Source organism: Corvus cornix, chromosome 5, assembly GCF_000738735.6.
Source record: "Corvus cornix cornix isolate S_Up_H32 chromosome 5, ASM73873v5, whole genome shotgun sequence".
In the NCBI taxonomy this organism is placed as follows: domain Eukaryota; kingdom Metazoa; phylum Chordata; class Aves; order Passeriformes; family Corvidae; genus Corvus; species Corvus cornix.
Genome location: NC_046335.1, coordinates 51,324,843 through 51,346,598, shown reverse-complemented (window position 1 = coordinate 51,346,598; position 21,756 = coordinate 51,324,843). Strand labels below are relative to the sequence as shown.

At 42.2% G+C, this 21,756-nt stretch overlaps 1 protein-coding gene across 1 annotated transcript in view; it reads left to right on the top strand.

The window, feature by feature from the left end:
• The first annotated feature begins 7,557 nt into the window (after positions 1 to 7,557).
• PDE3B (phosphodiesterase 3B) overlaps positions 7,558 to 21,756 on the top strand; it is an 82,836-nt gene continuing 68,637 nt past the window's right edge. Inside the window, exon 1 of the mRNA XM_010397083.3 lies at positions 7,558 to 8,757. Coding sequence (XP_010395385.2) covers positions 7,762 to 8,757 — 996 coding nt within the window. The 5' untranslated portion in view covers positions 7,558 to 7,761. The remainder of the gene's footprint in view (positions 8,758 to 21,756) is intronic.

Below are 21,756 nucleotides of genomic sequence, written 5' to 3'. Positions count from 1 at the left end.
TTTCCTTCACTAGAAATGGGAAATCTCATCTAACAATGGCCTTCCACAGCAACTCCATCTTTCCAGTGCTATTGCCCATGCTTTTTAAACTGATGAGAACTACATCCATTAAAGACACCTTTTCATGCAAGAAACAACTTACTTTTCGTTAGTCCTTTCCAGTTTTCTTTCCCATGGTCCTGGTTTTTGACAAATTCAACCAGAAGATGTAATTTGTAGGAACTTGGTCATTACTAGCACGATGAAGATCAAAACGTTGTATTACTTTGAAAGCAACTGCTCTGCTTAATGTGGAGTGCAGCTGAATCTCTCTTTGCCACTCTTAGACATGACAAACAGATTAACGCCACCTAATTGCAAGAGTACTGACACCATGCATAGTGAATACACTTGCACAAGAAGCCTCTTTCACCAGTCTATTTTTAATTCCCCCAGTAACGGCATTTTGCCGTCTACTTCAGGAGCTTGTTTCCATTATATCCGGTTGTCTACAAACCACCACAGCTCCCTCTCAGTCTTCAGCACTGCAGACACACAAACACCTTAGATTCTGTGACATCACAGCCCCTTGGGCTAGTGTGGTGGCTGCGAACTGTCCCCAGCCCGTTACCGTGCCCAGAGCATGAGCAGAAGTCGTCACGGAGAGACGGCTGGAGCGTGTGCTGAGCTGGCAGCTCGACCCACAGCAGCACCATGGCTGGCCACGGATCCTCATGGCTTCTGCAAGTCTATGTGCTCCTGATGCTGGCCCATCCCCTCAGCCCTTCCAGCCGTCCTGAGCGGGACATGGGCACCACAGGCGAGATTCCTGAGGACGTGGAGCACCAGGACATGGGCCCTGCGACACTCCCCTTGTGGGTCATGGTGGCGGTTTCGTTGGCTGGCTTACTCCTGGAGCTGCTGCTGACGGGAATTGTGCTCAGATGGTGCCTTGGCAGAAGGCTCTGGAAACGCTGTGGAGAGCTGAGGGAGGAGTGTCAGGCAGGTGGGATGGGGGCAGGGGTGTTGCGGTGAACCATGGCCAAAGCCAGGGTCAGCTGGATCAAGCGGACCCAAAGGTCCATGGGTTTGATGCTGCCCCAGCCCAAAAGCCCTGAGCATTCACAAGGCTGTGAAAAATACATAAATCTGTGCCTTACCATTGGCCGCAGCGCTCCCCTCCCTTATTTCTCATATTTGGTTGTATTTCCAGAAAGTTCTATGTTCTTCGGTAGTTAATTGGCCCTCGTTACTTCTTCCATTTGCTGTAATTCTTTCTCCCTGCCTCGGTAACACCCCCTAGCTGATGTTCCATTGGTCACTGTCTGTTTCCCACGCCCACATTGTGGAAGTACAAGACCCCCTACAAGCCGCGTGGCTTCGGCTTTCTCCGTGGATTTTTCTCCCTTTTAAGTCGTCCACCCCCACAAAGAAGTCCCTCCGCTTTTTTTCCTACCTCCTTCTTGCACATTTGCCACCGGTGGGCAAGGCAAACCCAACCCAAACCTTCGCCTGCCCTCCTGTGCCGCGATTTCGCTTCCGTCCGGCCCTTCGGAGCAGGCAGAGGGTGCCCGGGACAGCCTGCTAGCCGGGCGGCACCGCGGCCCGGGGGCTGGGAGGAAGCAAGGCCTTGGGGCTTGCCTATGTCAGGCAAGGCATGAGAGCCCTTGCAGGGGAGAAAAGCTGGGCAGATTCCAAAGGGTCCTGGGACTCTTTGCCAGCTCTTCGCCCAAGGCCCCAAGGCAGAGGTGGGATCAGAGCCTGGATGGGAATTGAGCCCTGGTCACACCAGACTGAGCTGGCTGGAAGCCCTCTTCCTGCAGCCTCTGCCTGGGGCAGCCCAACCAGGCCAGAGTCTCTCCCGGGTTGTCCAAAGGCATCCCAAGAGGGCTCAGCCCTATCCTCTCCCTGTGCTGTGTCTTGCAGAAGCACCAGGGTCCCTCGGTCTCTGCAGGGCCGTGCTGCAGCCGGGGACGTGGCTGCTGCGAGGAGCTGCTGCCGGGGAAGTGGCTGCTGCAAGGAGCTGCTGCCGGGGACGTGGCTGCTGCAAGGAGCTGCTGCAGCTGCTGAGGCACAACCGTGCCCTGATGCTGCTGTGCCTGTGCTACAGCTCCGTGCAGAGGCGCAGGCAGAAGACGCCAGCAAAATGGGGCATTTGGAAGAGGAGGAGATTGCACTTCTCCCCTCAGCTCTGAAGTGCCCAGCTCCAGCTCGCCGAGCAGCTGTCAGAGCAGTGCAAGCGGACGTGTGACCGCTGCTCAGCCTGGGCTCTGCGACATCCCCCACCATAGGTTTTAGTGAAGGTCCCATTTGATAGCCATAGCTTCCCATAGTTCAGCCATAGGTTCCCAGAAAACTTTTTCCCAAGAAGATAAAGTTTTTCATGCCATTCAAGTTCCAGAAAGTTTACAGTTCTTAGGCATAAGATTCTCCCCCTGTAGTCTTCTCACCCCCTAGTTTTGGATTTTTTGAGTAGTCCAGTTGAATAAAGTTCACATTTTCTACACATTGCTGTGCTATTTTTTTTATATTCCAAGGGGGGACACAGCGATTGATGGGTTCTCACAGGAGCTCCAGCCCAGGTGGAATGGAGAGCCTGAGTGTAACAGCAAGGTTTGAGAGAGTATTGAGGGCAGCTGGAAAGAAGATGGTGGTCAATATTCTCCTGCCTCCGTCTTCCAAGGAAGCTTTGCTTGGATCCCTCTCTGCACTGTGCCAAGGAGCCCCCAAAGGCACAGGGAGATGTATGGGTGGCCACAGAAGTTGCTTGCAGGACCCTTGGGCACCAGGAAAAGGGCAGGAGCATCCCTGGGATGCTGTGGGAATCACACATTGGGCCCATCCCTGGGGCCCAGGCAAGGACTGCAGTCAGGCAGCCAAATGCATCCAGGGGCTTCTCCACCTCTGCCAGGGAGCAGGGCAGCGAGGACCCGTTCTTTTTCATATATTTGTATTTTCTTTGTATTTATTTCTTTCTGTTTATCATGTTGACCTTCAGAATGGCATTAGAAATAATTTTCCTTCAAAAAAACCCCTGACTTACTGTGATTGTAGGAATTAACCATGTGTACTCGCTGATTAAATGACTTCCCTCTGATTCATTCTGCATCTTGCTCCTTTACACTACCATCAAGCACCTCTGTGAAAATAAAGGTCCTTCATTGGAAGCAGGAATATCTTGCTGTTTTCTGTGGAATGCTAAATTTGATGGCTTACCCATCCTTACAAATCAAATAGGAATAAAGACTACAGATCAGCTTTACAAATTCAAAGGCTACTCCCTCAACTCTTACACCTCAATTTCATTGTTGGTAAGGTTCTGAAGGGATACCAAACCAGCACAGAAAACAAATGGAAGAAGATAATCAGTAGTTGAGACCACCGGCTAAACTACGTTTTAAATCTAGTTTTAAGGTCTCTAGGAGCAAGTTTGAGTGTGTAAATGGGGACATTCACACAGAAGCACTACCAGTTGGTAGTTTTGGCATTGCCTCTGAGTTTCCTTTTTATTTTTCATCTTTCACCAAATTAAGAAAAAACCAAACAAAAGTGACTTATTAGGTGGAGAAAACACGTGGTTGGTTTTTAAGAAACATTTTATTCTGTGTGTGTAAGAGCCTATTGGGAAAAATGTGAGCTTTTAGCAAAATGTCACTGTGCTGTTGCAGTTGTCCTACCACTGTGATGAATAACAGGCAAGTCTGTAAGACTTCTGTAGTTCGTCCTATGTGAGGGTCATTGACCACTTATCACTGTAAGGATCACTGGGAATAACGATGGTGGAAAATGTGGAGGTAGCTGGATAAATAAATACTTGCCATTCCCTCAGTCAGAAAAAAACCCCCTGAAAACAAAGCTATAAAAATAGTTATCCTCTGAATTAGGAGAACTTAACTGTTTTATGACTGCATTTGGTTCATATTCTTACGTTAAATATAATTTCTATCTGAAATATTCATCATCATTATGTTTTTCAGAAGTGAATTACGAAGTCATATACACCCATCTTCTCAAAATCTGATTTCAAGTGTTTTCAAGTTTCATCACTTAGGAAGCAAAAGGAACCCCCATGTGTCTCAGGATCAATAGAAACTAACCAACAAAACTTGACAAAATATATTAAATTGTCAATAAAGTTAATAAATATTTTCCACTGTAGAGATAGATATCACCAGCTTATGAATTTTGCTAGTATAGATTTAGTGAAGAAAAAAATGTCTTTATTGCCAAATCAGTTACGAGTTGTTCTACTTTACTGTCAGTATGCTCTGGATATAAACACCATGTTCTTCATAGTCTCATCCACGAAGAATTCCACTTTAAAATTAGGTCTGGTTTTGAGTTTGACAAAACAAATGAAAATTCTCTATTAAAACACAGTGATTGGCAGCAGGGTCAGTCTTTGCAATGAAAAACTAAGAACTAACAGTAGATTCTTGATCAGATCTCCCAGGTTGAGTATACATTGTTATTGTGGTGGCCTGGCCCTTGCTGGCAGCCAAACTTCCACCCAGGCATTGGCTCATTCCCTCCTCTCAGAAGCACAGGGGAGAAAATAAAAAAAGCAGGAACAAGAAAGCTGCCTCAGCATAAAGACAGGGAGGTCACTGATGAAACAGACTTAACCTGGAAAATCTTAATTATCACTATTTAAAATGAATATTTAATTATATTAGTATTTATTATTGTTACGTAGTCAGACAGCCAATCTGATTCCAATCACTAAGCTACCCACCTTGTTTTGGTAGTGAAACTGGAGTATGAAAAAAAAAAATAAATTCACCTGAAATAAATTTATTCACTCCAATTTTAATGAAACAGTATGTTTTTCTGTATTTGTTTAAGAAATAGCCAGTGAAAAGTTATTTCTTTATTCTAAAAAGTATTCTGTTGCAAGGAGCAATTTAGTTAATGCTCTTGTAGTTTACAAGGGACACTAAAGTACTCAACCAAGTTTTCTTTATACTGAAATTCTTCATTATTAGATTGGAAACTCCTCAAGACAGGGTCCTGTAATGTAGTAGGAAGAGTGTTGTTAGGCAACAGAGACATTACTAAAGACCAACTATACTCCCGTTGCATTTTGGAATGTATACATTTCTTCAGCACACATATCACTGAAATTAAAGCTAATTAATTAATGATAAATAATCTGAAAAATGATAGGAAGGTGGTAAAGTACACTGTTAGTACAAAGTTATGAGGGTAGTAAAGATAGAACTGACTGAGGGAATGTGCTTACAGCTTCACATCCTGAGTTCATAGGCAGGTGAAATTTACTGTAGATAACTGAAATGTAAACACAGAAAAAAATCCTAATCTTACCTATAAAACTATCGACTGGATGTAGATGTTAACAATCAGAAGGTAGAGCCTGGGATCTATATACTTAACGCTGTGAAAACAGTGTTCAACAGAACAACTTTCAACAATGCTTAGTTTATCTGTCTTTGCTAGGGAAGTCTCACTTCCCTAGCAAAGCAAAACAAATGAGAGAAGGAAAGAAACCATTATTTGGACTGTGCTCGTGTCTTGAATACTGGGTGTAACTCCTGGTCTCCTCTGCTCCAAAAGCATATAGTGGTGCTCAAAAAAAGAAAAAAATCCCCAGTAACATGAAAAGAATCTGAAAAAAATATGCCCAAACTCTCCAGCTTAGAAAATAAATACAAGACTGAGGAAAGACATAAAATCATGGGTTGAAGAGAGGAGAAGAATATCCATTAAGACAGATGGGAAACTTTAAAAAAACAACCATATTTCACAAAGTGCATAGTCAAGTTGCATTGAGTAAGGACCTTTTCTTGTACTACTCTGCAGATGCTAAAAACCCTATGTGGACTTAAAAAAAAAAAAAGACTGAGCAAATTTGTGGATTAAAAACCTACTAAGAACTGTCAAGAATAAGACACCACTTCTGATTCAGAAAGTGCTGAAGCCACAGATGGTTGCATTCATGGTATTTAGGGATCATATGACGTCCTATCTCCGTAGTCTTCCTTAGGCACTTTGTAGTCTCCACTGCTACAGATGAATATACTCAAACGTGTTTTATTGACAACTACACCAGCTAATTATTTCTGGAATGCATTTATTTATAGCTGAATAATAAAGAATATGCATAATAGCAAGGTGTATCTCAGCCTTGAAAGCATTTACAAGTACGCTTGATTGTGGTCCAGTTGATATCACTAACATATGAATACAAATAAATGTAAGAATATGATCCCAAAGGAACTTAACATTTTCCCTTTCCAAAAAACTTTTTAGAACCAATGTGTTGGCACAGACTCTTTGTTAAGTGTACCAAGTCAGGACAGAATTTTTTTCCTTTTTTTGGGAAAAGAGTGTAGGGGTATTTCTAACAGAGGAAGCTATACCATGGTATTAAAATCCACCAGATTGATCTGCCTTTTAAAAAATAAATCATTACTTATTTCCCTCCTGTGTACAGGAGTTATTCTATTTGCATACTGCATTTTCTGTCAGGAATCATGCTTGATGGTTTCTGTTCATGGCCAGCTTTCAGGCCCGTGTCTTGAAGCAGCACTTCCTGCCACCCCACAGCTTCCCCAAACCAGCTGCTGCTCGGGGGCTGCTCAAAGGGAGGGAATCACAAGCCATGGCACCAACTAATTTCAAGAGTTCCTTGTTTCAATAAAAAAGCAAAAAGTGCAACCACGGACGTACCCGAACTTATTTCTGAACCAGTGTAAGTAAAGCAGTACAATATTATGTGGAAACGTGGCTCAAAGGACCTTTGTTCTAAGTAACAAGGTAAACATGCACAATTATAATAAATTTCAGAAGTGCTTAGCAGTTACTTTTCCAGAAGCAAACAAACAGAATGAATGAGCAAAGGCATTACTCAATATGCCATTAGCTGCCTATTTTCCCTTACAGCAGTCTAAACACTCCAACGGTCCGTTCCAAAATTATTATTTTGATCCATTCCAAAGGGATTAGTTGTGCAAATAAACCTGGTCGTGCAATGCGGTCTAGTCTGCAACTTAACGAGGGTTGGAAAAAAAAAAAAAAAAGGTAGAAAATTTCTCTAATCCATACTTACTTCTCGGGTGCTAAAAAAAAAAAGAAAACCAAAAACGGAAAAAGTGATGCTCCTCGGAGGGAAAACACTTCGATACTCTGCGTGTGCTTTACAGCCCGTACGAGCAACTTTTCCGCGGCATCTCGAAGCTAATTGACAAGATAAAGCACAAAGTCGCGCCAGCTCAGCGTTCCTGTCCCTCCATCGCTTCCCCACGCGTCCCTTGCCGCGCCTGCAGCGCCTGGCGGGGGCCGGCCCGCTCCCCGCACGCTGCCCCGGGGGGCGGCTGGGCAGATACAGACACACAGATTTATATTTTAAAAAAGATCGCGGGAAGTGCGGATCCCAGGGCCCGGGGGAGGCAGGGAAGGCGGGCGAGAAGGCGGGAGGCAGGGAGGGGAGAGCAGGGGGCGGGCGGCGGGGGCAGTTCCCCGCCTCACTCCCACCCCCGCCGGCTCCGCCGCGGCCGCTGCCGCCGCTGGGCGCTGGGAGGCGGCAGCGAGTGCCCGCCGGCGGAGCCGTTTGGGGAACGCGAGCGGGCGAGCCAGACTTTTACCTTTTCTCTCTTTTTCCCGTCCTCACCCACCATGCCGCGGACGCCGCTGCCCGCGGAGGACGAGCGGCGGCTCAGCCCGGCGCCCTTGTCCTGAGGGGATGCGGGAGGCGCGGCCGGGACACAGCTAGCGCGACCCGCGCCTCTCCGCCGTCCTCCCCCTCCCGCGTCCCCGACCACCATGAGGGAAGAGCGAGAAGCTACGGCGGCGGCCGCCTCCCCCCCCGGGGCCGGCAGAGCCCCGCAGCACTGCCCGCAGCCGGACGGCGGCGGGGCGGCCGCCCCCGCGGCGCTGCCCGGCAGCGCGGAGAGCCTGCGGAACGGATACGTGAAGAGCTGCGCGACCCCGCTGCGGCAGGATCCCCCGAAGAGCTTCCTCTCCTTGCTGCTCTTTCCTACCGCCTCCTCCTCCCCGGCTCGGCTGGCCCTGGGCGTCCTGGCCGCCGCTGTCCTCTCCCTCCTGGCCTTTCCCGGCCGGGGCAGCGCCCGGGGCCAGCAGGACGGGAGCAGCTGGCGGAGCCCGCGGCCACTGCACGCCTTGCTGTGCCTGTCCCGCTGCCTCAGCCCCCTCTTCAGCATCGCCTGTGCCTTCTTCTTCCTCACCTGCTACCTGGCCGGCGGCCGGCGTGGGGAGCACGGCGGCGGCACGACCCGCTGGTGGCTGCTGGCGCTGCCCCTGTGCTGCTACTCGGGGGACTTCGTGGCGCTGCAATGGCTGCTGCCCGCGGAGGGGCACGAAGAGGAGCCGCAGATGTTCCTAGGAAGGCTCCTGACGGTGATGGTCTCGGTGGCAGCGCTGACCCTGCTGCAGAGCTCCCTGAAGTTGCGCCGGAGCCTCCTCGTCTTGGTGTTCTGCAGCCTGGTGTGGCTGGTGTCACCCAGCAGCCTCCAGGCGCTGCCCCCAGCGCTCGGCCCGCTGCTGGCCGGCACGGTCGGGGTGGCAGGCTGCCTTCTGGCACTCTGTGGCGGGGAGCACGGCATCTTCTCGGCGCAGAGCCGAGGAGCGCACCACCAGCATCACCGCCACCCACGGCTCCCCAGTGTGGAGGAAAAAGTGCCTGTGATCAGACCCAGGAGGAGATCTAGCTGCGTGTCCTTAGGGGAAACGTCGGCCAGCTACTACGGCAGCTGCAAAATGTTTAGGAGACCCTCGTTGCCTTGCATTTCCAGAGAGCAGGTAGGTTTCTCCGAAACTTGAAGGAGAAACTTTTGGAGGAATGAGCGCCGCTCCATAGCTTTTCCTGACTGCTGTGTCTGTCTGTGCTGGATGTCTGCTCACTAACAAACTCCTGCTAGAGGAATGGAGGAGAATGTTAGTCCCTTAGCGGGTTTCTCAGCTCGGTTCTGCAGAATCGATATAACCCTTTATTTCTGATGGGTGCTAAATCATAATAATGTATTTGCCGTAGAACAGAAGGCTCGCTCGCTTTTTAAGCAGTCTCAATTATTAAACAGCAGTTCTTATTGATTCGAGCGAAACCTCAAACCAGACAGCTTCAGCTATCAGTTACCTTGTTATTTTGTTTCTTTCGCGAAGCCCCCCACCTCCTCCGCGTCTGGCAGCCTTTCCGAGAGAAAGAAACCACAGCTTTCTAAGCTGCTCGGCACTTCTGGTTCTTCCCGCTTTCTATCGACAAAACCATTGCCAAGTGCTTAAGAAATACCAGGTTTTGAGGGATATTATTTATCGAATGCTGGCGTTGTTTGAGTGGCAGCTGTCCTTCTGCCCTGCAGATGACTGTCGTTTGCTCCTCTCTCTCCCTCTCTCTCACCCCCTGCTCCTCGCTCCACCTAAGTTAACGTTAGTTTTGGGTTGATGGGTTTTAAGAAACTTCTTTTTACTGAAGAGAGAGCTGTTCAGTAGGGGCTGGAGGGATGCCCGAAACGCTCAGTTTTCTTGAATGGAACTCTGTTGGTTTCTACCTCCCGGAAAACTTTTCAATGAGTCTTGTTTTTTGTAGCGTAAACCCCCGTGCGTGTGGGGGAGTTTGTTTTTATTTGGGCACTTGCACGTCAACTGTAGGAACATCGAGTTGTGTTGGAACTGGCCCGAGACTGCTGCAAGTGGATTATCAGCCCGTGGTAGGGGGGAGAGTGAGGGGAGTGTATTTAATAAACCTGCAAGTGAGCAGTTTCTGCGAAGTGATTGTTGCTTCAGAATCCCCCGTCTGTTACTGTCGTGGCTGAAACTCATCGGTGCCAAATGAAATTTTCTATTTTTTCTTTGACATTTATTCTATAATGCAGGTCTTGTGATTGACTGTGAGTTAGGTCTGAGGAGGTACGAGGTGAATCTGAAGCGGTGGAGTAGTTTTTGAGCATTTTCCTCCCTCAGTTTGCACAAGAGAATTAATACAGTAATTGTTTACAGTGATTAATACAGTTATTGTTTCTGCATAAAATGTTAAAATGCAAGTGTGCTGTGACAGTCTTCAGAAATAACTCATTCAGTAAGTTGCTGATTATCTAATGCATACAATGAAAGAAACATTAAAATATTGTACTAGTAGTTAAGATATGTAGGGACTATCATATAATAATTTACTTTCTCTGTTCCCTTCTGGATAGTAAATATTCTCTTTTTCTGTCACATTTGTCTGTAGCACAGAAACCTCAGAAAATGCGATTTCATTAACCTTCCTAATGATAGAAGATATTTGTTCATATGCAAGTTACTAAAAGCTTTCTTTGACGTTCAGCTCACTTCTTAAAGGCACGTGCATATTTCAGGTTAGGGCATTCATTATTCTTCAAGTAACATCATAAATGTCAACTATAACTAAACACGTAGAATTTATTGGCAGTGCTTAAATCATACATGTTCATAATAAAATGTAACTTTTTGGTAGACTTCCAGAATTTGATATCTTTGTTATCACTAGATGTGAACAACAAAGAGATATGAAGTTCTTAATTTTCCTAATAATCTATTATGCTTTACAATAAGTATTTGTGCTTTGCTAAGCACAGTTTAAGAGAGATTCATAGATACATGTTCTCTGATGTCTTTTATATGCAGTTTTACAAGGATAACACAGGTTAAATCCTCTGATCTCCTGTCTGACTTGAAGAGAGATCAGACATTGCAGAGCTGATAAAACATCAATTGTTTGGGCAGGGCTAGGGAAAAGTAAGCCCATAATGTGTGACTTTATTTGAATAAACAGTACAAGGTTTTTATATTGCTTCCTTGAAACTGAAGGAATGTATGTGCTTTATGCTTTTCAGAGAGCATCTATTATGTGACTTTTCTTTAAGGGATGATTACACATTTTGCAAATCTTTATGAAGCAGTACAGTGGTTTTTTCCAATATTAATATTTCAAGGAGTTTAATGAACAGTGTTAGGAAGATCAGTACAAGGAAGGTGCTGCTAGTCCACCATGACAAAATACTTTGATGAATGAGAGATATTACTGTGATTCTATTAGATGTATGTTGTGTGACTATCACAGATCTCTTATATGTGGAAGAAATTTATGTCAAATATAGAATAGCAGGTCAGAAGGGTATCCCAAGGATCATCTGGTCCTACCTTTCTTGGCAAAACCACTGTCTAGACAAGCTGGCCCAGCACACTATCCATCTAAACCTTAAACTTGTTCAATGTTGGGGAATCCACCACTTCTCTGGGGAGATTATTCCAGTGGCTGATTGTTCTCATTGTAAAAAAACCTCCTTTTGTGTAGATTTTTGTTATTATTTGATGAAAATAGAAAATGTTAGTGTTGAACTTAAATTTTCAGTAACGTGTTGATTTGAAGTTATATGTGTTCTCTGTGTACTTAGGTAAGTACTTAAGGAAATAATTACATTTATTTGATTGTTTGGGTTTTTTTTTCAGCCAACAATTCTAAGGGGTCTGTGTGAATGGATAGAGGGGGAGCAGGATGGAATACTAACACACGGGGGAATGTGCAACCAGCAGCACATACACACAGAAATTGGATGGAACTATCATTGCTTTCTGGGGTACACGTGGAAAGAGGCCCTCTAAGCATGATTCTGTAGCAGCTTGCAAATTTGAGCAATCCTCATGACAAATATTTAGATATTGCTTTCTGTACTTCAACAGGTGCAGCAATTACGAGGCTGGAAGGTTGATAAAATTAGATTATTCTTACTTTTTATACGAATACCTATATTTACGTTAGCCATCAAAATATCTAAATTCATGCTGTGTGTGTCTCCTCTGCAGTACATGTTTAGCAACATAGTTTGAGGTAGGAGGAAAGAAATTTCAACAGATTATATCTTTATGTTTTTATCTAAGTATACTTAAATGCCAATATCAAAATATGTAAATACACATAGAGGAAAACAGTATGACTAAAATTACAGGTAAAAATTTTGCAAAGGTAATGCCTTTTCTGAACTCTACTATATTAACACTTCTGCCAACAGAAATGGATATGATTTTAGCAGTAAACAGGCTGTTTGTATTCTTACTTCAATATTCATCTTGCACCTAGAGAGGAGTTGCAGTAAGACTGCAGTATTGACTGGTTTGTCAAATTTTGTGTAGGTCATATTTTGACTGCATGTATTAATTAGTTGCTAATCTGTTAGCTCTACCTATTGCTACTAATATCAAAGGGTTTATCTTTATTGACTGTTGCACGTTTAGCACTTAATTTATAATTTCTTTTTTGTCTGAAAGCCGAATCAGGGAATCTAAAAGGTGTTTATCAGTATTGCAGATCTTGTAAACACTATGTCCTGAAACATACGGTTGTAAGACTTGTTTATTCTTTAACTTAATAGTGGACACGTATATGAGAGCAAACAGCTCTGTGTAGGAAATCATACATAGGAGCTTCTCAGAGCCCAGAAAGAATATTCATATTTTTCCTTGAGTAAAGAATAGGCCTTCCTAATTAAATACACATGATACATGTCCAAAAAAGTCTGCAAACAGACTTTTTTTGGTTATCTGACTAAGTTCAAACATGTAGGAAAGCTGGGTTATTTCATGGACAAAGACTGCTTTCATGTTGCACTCTGTTAATTACAGGAAGAATTGTCTTGTGGTTAGGGTTGGATTGACCACCACCTCTCCCCAGTTGCTGTTCCAAGATATCTCATACCTTTGATGTATTACCTTAGGAAGATCAGGACTTGATTTCAAGAGTCTAAAATATTTGTGTAACTTGAAATTAATGCAGTTCCTTATTTACTCATGAAATTGACATCTGTGTCTGTTACCTATTTGTGAAACAAATTACACTTTGTCCTTAAGTTTTCAGGGTATAAACTTCCTAGTGCAGAAGCTGTCTGTTAATGTGTATTTTAGAGTGTCTTAAAATTGGTATGCTCAGACACTGTTTGCAGCCCAGAAATATGTGAACATTTACCTCTTGAGTGCAGCCAGTAACAAAATATAATTCTCCTTGCTGTGTATTTGACAAACCAGCTCTTTGCTATTTGAAGTTTCCCCCTCACGATTCCAGTGACTGTTACCACAGCTGTACCTGCATGGCAAGATGTGTTTCTGTTGTTCACAGAGTCTTCCTGTCTCTGGGGTTTGTCCTATGGGGAAAAAAAATCAAGGTAGCAGTGTGTGTTGAGCTGTGAATGGAATCAATTCGAATGGGATGCAGCTGAATATGAGGAATGTGCAAAGGGAAGGATTACGTGGTGAAAGCAACAGACTTAGAAAACTGTTTCTGCAACCATATTTTGGATGGGTAGGATTCTCTTGTTTCTGGCTGGTTCTCTCTGACAAAATATTTTGAGCTAGTTGAAATTTGAAATGAGAAGGCTCTTGGTCTTTCTCTCTTTCACTCTCTCGCTCTTTCTCTCTTGTAGTGTTATGCCACAAGGAAAGGATGATTGAAGCATGGTTTGCCCATAGAGGGGTCAGAGTTTAAGATGGTGTCCTCTGGCAAAGTTACTCCTAGGACCATCATCGAGAATGACAAAGAAGGGTTTTAGGGAGACTGAGTGCTCTCAAGAGCTCTGTTAGCTAAGTTTACCTTAAGCTGGCTTTTAGATACCCAAGGCTTGGTGGCAGTTTATATTCTGCATAAGTAAAAGCAGGCAAGTCTCTGAGTTGTCTGTGTAGCAAAGGAGGTTGACTGTTGCTTCAGGTGTGTTTTCCTGGAAAGAAAATATAAATGGAGAAAGGAAGGAGATCAAAGACCTCTGCTGTGGAAATGTTGGAGAAATTTGTTGGAAGGTGAGGGCAGCATGTCACAGAGCACCAGTAGGAAAGAAAAGAAAGAAACTGTGAGAGATGGTTCCAACAAGTGCATAATTGACTGTATTGAAGAAAAATAGCAGAATAAATAGCATGAAGTACTAATATTCAGTTTGGACCAGGAAGATGTTTTAAATTTATGAAAGAAACTTGCAGCGATGAGAAACAAAAGGTGCCCAGGAGAGTCTCTAGAATGAAAAAGAGGGGGCAGCCTCCATGCTGGGGTTTGTGAACAGTGTATTCTGGGAGGTTAAATATGAAAGGAAAGAGAATTGCAAGAAATTTGGTATATTTTCCTGAGAAAAGGTCTCATCTTTTCACACAATGTATATCTGTGCAGGTATATGTCTGATAGTACTCTTCTAATAGTTGAACTTGAGCAATGGAACCGGTTGTAGTATATTGGCCTTAGAAGATGAAATCGCAGCAAATTTTACGAAAAGAACATGAATGGGAAGTGAAGAAAGCCTGTGGAATATGCCTTGACACAGGGCAAGTCTGCGGTGTGAGCTGAACTCTCAGAATCCCCATGACAGTGTCTCACGTCACAAGTGAATGCCAGAATGATGCATGCAGGTGGGGCGAGGAGTCTGTTACAGCCTGGGCCCTGTGTGACATTTGATTGGAAAGTTATATTTCTAAAAAAGCTTTTTTATTCCTGTTTTGCTTTTCTGATACTTTAAAATGAAAACTTCATGCAGCCTTACCACCGTCAGAATAAATCACTGAACAAAGCCAAATACAACTATTAGATGATACCAGTTGCTGAAGATGGGAAAGAGTAAGTACTGTACTTCTGTGAAAAGATTAGGGATTACAGGCAGAGAAATCAGGGGATGTAGTCCGTTCTGTTGTTGGTGTAAAAAATTCTGGAGGAAAAGAGATGAGAAACTTTTGTCTGCCAAGTGACAAGAGCGGGCAGACCACAGGAGGCTACAGACATAGAATATTTTGCTGGAATCTCACTGATTTTTCCAGGATAAAACTATGTGGAGAGCAAGCTGAAAGAATAGTTGAAAATGAGAATAAAAGAGAGTGAAAAGAAATGTTGAATTTCAACATTTCTTTTCCAGCGGCTTAAAACAATGCTTAACAAGATGCAACGACACAACAGAATAAACTGTAATGGTGAGAAGAAAGAAAAGGGGACTTTCCTGCAACTCAATAGCAGAAACGAAAATTTAAGGTTAAAGCTAGGGCTTGGATTGGTCAGGGCAGACTGTGCAATGTCTGAGTGATTGTTACTGAAGCATGAAAAGGATCAATAACTTTAAGGATCCAGTGGCAGTAAAATTGTACCAGAGCCTTCAAAACAGACAGGAGCCATGGATGTTAATAAATGAGAGTTCACAGGGTAACAAGTAAACTGGCAGATGATGATATGTGGGGAAGGGAAGTGTGAGAGAAATAGGTCAGGGAACTCTGTGCTTACGGAAGACCAGTTAAGTGAATGGCCTTATTGATGAGTGTGGCAAAACAAACTGTTCTAGGAACTAGAAGGGCCATAACAAGGCATGACTGCTGAAACAAAATGTCAGCTTCCAGAGCAGTTTTATGTTTGAAAATGGATCATACAGCTGGGAGGAAGGGCATCATTCATATAAATACAGGCAGCTGGTGACCAGGAGTAAGTTTTGATGGGCTTAGTTTTTCACACAGAGCTTTTGTATGTAGCATGTTCCTTTGAAACAAGTGCAAATTTATTGGGAGAGGGACAGACCAGGGCACAGATACCCAAGTAGCTTTTTTATATCCCTCTATTTGTTTGATAGTTCAATATTTATGAAAAGCAGTGCTGTTATGCAGAACATTTGTGACCACCAGTGTTCACTTCACTTTGTACAGGAGGCAGTGAAAAAACCTGGCATATTTTCAATTCAGTGACTGATGAAATGATAATGTTGACAAGTTTTGTTACCCAGTATTGAATTGCCAACCCTAGTGTCCCTTTATGAAAACCCAAATACCTTCACTAAGTTAAAGGTACGTTTGCCGTCTGTTCCCTGGGTGAAAGAAGGACCAAACCATGAACTGAAGAACACCAGGTGGCAAAGGGTTTGACATTGCAGCAAATGTTTAGTTTGTTGTTCATCTGATTGATAAAAGGTTTTTTTATGGGATATGAAAATGGTATTTTCCTTAAATAATTTACTATTTTTAAGTTATTCAAGATACCATAGAAAATGTACCATATGAGACTGTATTTGAGTGCTTTGGATTTGATTTTGAGAGATCTTCCCTCTTTTTATGAGGAACATCCCAGGTTTTTTGGTGTGAATTAGAGTTACAGGTATGTTGGTTTAGCTATATCCATGCTGATGATGGTAAGTGGGAAATATGAATGGGGTTTAATTTGGGGAGAGTTCATTCATTATGCCCAAAGCATATGCTGCTCCCCTACCCCAAAGGAACTGTACCTCTGAGGGGTGGTGATACAGAAAGCCTGTGTCACACCTGCCTGTTAATGGCTATTGTCAAGACAGTTATGTCAGCAAAGCACTTAATACAGAATGAACTTTTCTAAGAGTGTGTGAAAGTTGAAGTTACCAGAGGGAAATTTTATCAGTTTTATTGAAATAACAACTTAGTTATGACCCCCTGCATAGTCACTATGGTATAGGGGTGTCTCTTTAACCTTCATTACTGGTCACACTTCATTTGTTTTTGATTAATTAACCCCCTTTAACAAGATAGGATCTAAATCAAAGGGTAAAAAAGACATTCTTATACTAGATTTAATGTCTGCATGACTTTTTTTCTGCTGTGACCTAAAACTAAAGGCCAGTGTTTTCACTTAGGGTCTTTTTATTTTTCTTAGAGCCAGCTGATATTACATGTTCAATCACAACATATTTTTAGGGGGGTTGACTTTATTTATTTTTTCCTCCTAAGTATTGTTGTGTGATACCTGTTTGCCACTCCAGGAATATAATTTTGTTCTTTCTGCCTAGTAGAGTTTCTTAAAAGAATTCTGAATTTCTAAGTACTCTAAAGTTACTAATTTAAGAAGTACAGGATTCATAAAGGACAAGTATCAGTGAGGTTTTCTAGTACTTTCTGGCTGTCCCGAATAGTTTCCATCCTTTCACAGAAGTTGCTGATACACCTCCTGTTTTTCAACACTTGATGACTGCTAAACAGTGACCCTCAGACACCTCATTATCTACTGTGTGAGGGCTGTGTGGTGGCCAAGGAGCCTCACATCGTGTGTGCTCTACAGGCATGGGTGGCCTCCTAGCTGGGCTTGTACCTCCGAAAGTGAGCTGACTTTTTGTGAGCCTTCTCCGAGGCAGGGATAGGTCTCTGTATTCATAGGACATCGTTAGTAGTTAAGAAAAGCCAGTGTCATGTGTGGTTTAATGATGCTAACTTAAAAAAATAAAAAGGAATGTGTTTTGAGAGAACCCTAAGTGATTCTTGTGTTGATTAGTGTTTACAGTGGCCTTCATTTCATTTGATTTGCCACCTGGACAGTGTAATGTGTAAATACACTCATAGGCTCTTCCATACCTGCTCCTGCAATTCTGTAGTTTCCTGCACATTCTCCCTCCCTTGGAATTAGCCTCATTACATAGTATGAAATTAAATTTCAATTAATTTAAACTGCATTTCTGTAGATAAAAGCTGTTACGTTCAGATGTGTGAGTAGACAGGGAGGGAAATTTGTGTTGAAACCTGAAGGTGTGATTAGCAGGCTGAAAAAGTTTAGATCCTGCTGTGCCTGTGAAACACCATCTGCTCTGGCAGCGACTGCCCTGAAGGAATTGGCTCAGGTTGGAAGGAGTAAAGGCACGCTAGCACAGTTTTCCTCTTGGCCAGTTGGATCTGCAAGAAGCAGACTTTATTTTGCTCAGGGAAAGATCAATATTGGTCCAGGTTTTCCTGTTTCCATTGAGATTGTCCATACAAAAGGGCACTGAGACACAGATGTAAATCAATTGTTAACGATGATATGATTATTCCTAACATGTTAGTATAGGATAGAGCATTAGATCGCATATTTTAACTAAAATACACAGGCTTGTCTTGTCCACCTTGCATGCATCCTCCTTCTGTCCTTGTTTCAGCTAACTGCATTTTTGGCGCAGCAGAGTATCCTTCTGGGGATGACTGGAGCACACTTACAAAGCAAATTTCAAACAAACGTTGCAATGAGAGAATTTCCATAGATTATTCACACAGATGTTTAGGCATCTTCTAGTTTTTCTTTTTTTTTTTTTTTTTTTTTTTTTTGTTTAGATAGTAAAAAAGCTGTGACTTGTTACTTAGGATCTTTCCAATGATTAAAGAAATGTAGTAGGTCTGTCTGAAGTTAAAATTAGTTATTACTGTGATTTGAAGAACAGCTTTTTGCTGTTACAGCAAAGCACACTTGAAAGTATTTTGATTATAAGTATCTGTTAACTTATTTTTAGGCAGTTGTAGAAAGCATTAATTAGAATTTATATCAGCTTTTCTTGCTAGTTTTTATTCAGCAAAGCAGAATATTTCCATAGCCTGATACTATTGAAAGGCTAATTTTTCCTTCTATTTGGAGTCTCTGCTTGAACAAGTTTGATTAAGAAAGAAGAGTTTGGAACAGCTTTTGTGTTAATGACCAGTCTTTTTTTGTCACTGCTGTTAATTAATTTATTTTTCATTACTGGCAGCCTGTTCATTAGATGTCAAAGAATTTCCAAAAAGTTTGAAAATAATAAGTTTGCAATTGATTGTCTGTGATGTCAAGATGAAAATAAGAAAATGGGAGTAGATGAGAAGAGGCAGATGCAATGCTGGCTATAGCTTTAAGTGTGGTCTGTGTTTTCAAATCCTCTGAGACAATGACTGTCATGTCAGACACATCTGCAGAATGGTCTGATGAAAAAACCAGTACTTTATTCCATGTGTGATGGGTGAGAATTTTTTATGAAGAGTAAAAATCAAAACTAGATAAGAGACCCTAAGCTTCAAACTGTGTTGTTAAAACTGAGTAAAACTCAGTGCTTCCATGTAAGATTTTCACAACTCATTATTCAGCACAAAATTTCAGGACAAATTAATTTAGAATCTGATATTACACCTCTAAACATGAAATTGATGTCTTGTTTAGGTAAGTGTCTTACAACTTCAGAAAATATTTAAACTGTGTTTCGTGTAATAAAGAGATGCCATTTCATGTATCTGCACAAGTCAGTACAGTTTCAATAATGGACCTCTAAAGGTATATTTAGTCTCATGTAATTTGTCTTTTATGAGACTGTTAAAATCTCCTTGCTAAAGATTTGTAAGTCTTCCATGCTTGCCTTAACACTTGTTCTAGTAGGAAGCTCCCTAGAGTCAGCAGAGCACTTAAGCTTTCAAGTGGAAAAGAACATGTGTTTTGCAGTGTTTAAGGATTGAGATTATAGTCCTTACTTGTTTAAAAATTCACAGACCTTAATGTAATTTATAACTTTAGCAAGTGTTAACAGTCTTGAATGCATTCCTAGAGCTATGTTTCTTTCACCTGTCTGGTGATGGATATGTTTGGTGTGCCTTTAGAAGCCACATCTTTATTTTTAATTATTTGGGCCTTGAAAGTACAAGAAAAATAATTTTCCAGGAAATTAATGTTCAAAAGTAAATTGCTTATTTTATGGTCTTTTTTTTGAAATATAATTTTTCTTTCTTTTTCTTTGTCTTTACCTTTTCTTTATTTACAATAATTTTAGTACTTCTTTCTACCAGAGTGATCTTTCTCTTTCTTTGTTACAAGATCAGTACCATAATTTGGTCCAAAATTACAATTGTCTGCTTCAGCAGAGATATGAAAATGTTCTGACTCAAAATACTTTATCTTTTTAGAAACATAGCAATCAAATTATTGTTCAAAAAATTACAGAACATTTGCTAACGTACAACTTGTATCACAGAAGAGTTAAATTTTTTTTCCACTTACAGCATTAAAATGTTTCTAGAATATGTTACTTGTAACTGTCCATTGTTGAAAAGTTATACAGAATTCAGCTACATTCAAGATGGTGCATACACTTATTTTTTACAGTCACACAGACCTTCTTTTAACTTGATACTACATTATATGGTAAAGTTCTTTGTTCATTTTGCTTTTTTAGCTCTGCAGGTTAGATGCAAGGTGCTCACTGATCTGCTTCATTCTCCTTAAGCGCAGCTGCAAATTTGTTTGTGAGATCTGAGATCTTAAGATGTGGGCTTTGGTAGCTAGGAGCTTATTCTTTGCTGCCCAAAGAGAATCTGCATGTCTTCAGGAGTTTCAAAACTCAAAAAAATCCCCTGTTTGTTTATTTCCTGGATGGAGGGGACAGAGGTTTTCTAGATTGGTTTGGGGTTTGGTGTTTTTGTGTGTGTGTGTTTTTTTAAGAATACTAAACCTTTAGATATCTTGTTTGTTTTGCCTTGCTCTCTTCTATTGTAAGCAAGTGAGGAGGGAGAAATAGGAGTAGTATTGACTCAAGGACTGCAGTTGCAGCAAGAGGAGCTGGCTCACTAATGATAATATGGAATGAGCTGTGCCTCAGAAAATAAATACTGAACATCTTCCTCCCTTCACTTCAGCGTTAAAAATGGAGGGAAAGAATCAGAGGATTTGTATTTGTCATTGTACCTTCCTGCAATGTTTGAGAGCTACAGGAAAGCTTTGCCTGATCTTTATAATACTGATGTTGAATGTAATCGAGGTACTTCATTCTGAGTACAGCTTGGCTTGTAACAGGATCATTAGGAGCAGAGGAATATTTTGTCCTTATACCTTGAGCTTTATTTACCTCCATATGGCAAGCACATTTAACTGGACTTCTGCAGAACTTTTTTTTTCTTTTTAAGGAAATGTTGAATTTATTTCTATATCTGAGTTAATGCTTTGGTTCAGCATATCTGTTAGATTCCCTGCTGTGTCCCAGGTCTGTCCTGTTCTTCCCAGCTCTGATTCACTCTCTGAGATGTTCTGCAGTGGTACCCCTGCAGATTTCAGTAAGAAAGGTAAGCCAAGAAAAGCCAGAGTTAAAAAGAATGGTGAGTTCCCTGCCTCTCTCTTGTCATGAGCATCTTTTGGGATGTCACCTAGCTTGGTGGCCAGAGCTGTATTTTTCTTCTTGTGTCCCAGAGCGTAGCTGGAGACAGAGCTGGAGAAAACTATATTATGATGGTAGATTCCATAATCACTGGATTGTTACAAGGCAGACAACAATTCTGAGTATTGTAAAAGTACTAAGTCAGTAGTATGTGGATAGATTTCTAAGCCTTGTGGAGGCTTTTGTTCATATTTATATATAAATATCTTTTGGTGTCCTCTGACGGAACTTGTTTGTGGATGTTCTTCCACCTGCTTCTAATCCAGTCACCTAAAATCTCATTTTATCAAAGATGTCCTTGGCAACCATTTTATGTTTTAGTTTTGGAGAACTTGTCTGAACCTTGAATCCCATAAGCTAAAGCCATCATGTGGCTCGTGACTTTTCTCAGGGCTCCCTAATCCACTGCTGAATAGAGTTAGGGTGGGAATCTTTTGTATCTTGCTAGCCTGTGCTGGTTTGCTTCTCTTCCCTACAGGGGTATTGGGGTTCCTCGACATGCCTGTGCTATCCCAGGTTTTTTCCCTATTATGGTCTCCTCATCCCTGAAAATTCTTGATCTCATTCTGGAATTTCCATAATCACATACCAGACTTCCTTTATTTTTTTCCTGGGCTGGCTTTCCATTCAGCTGGGGAAAATTGTCTATGGGTGAAGAAAATATTTATTTCTGTTTTTCTTCTGCCTTCCTACAAACTATGTGGGTACCGTAACATAGGGGAATAACATAAGAGGAATGCAGGTGGATGGGAAGAAGCTAAGAAGTGATGCAGAGAAAAATCTATATTAATAGAGTAGAAAAGCCTGCTGATGGAAACATCTGTATTTTGAGAAAAATGCCACGGAGATGCTAGCAAATAGTTAATTGCTGACTAAGCCAGAGCATTGATCATGCTGTGTTAACTTTTTG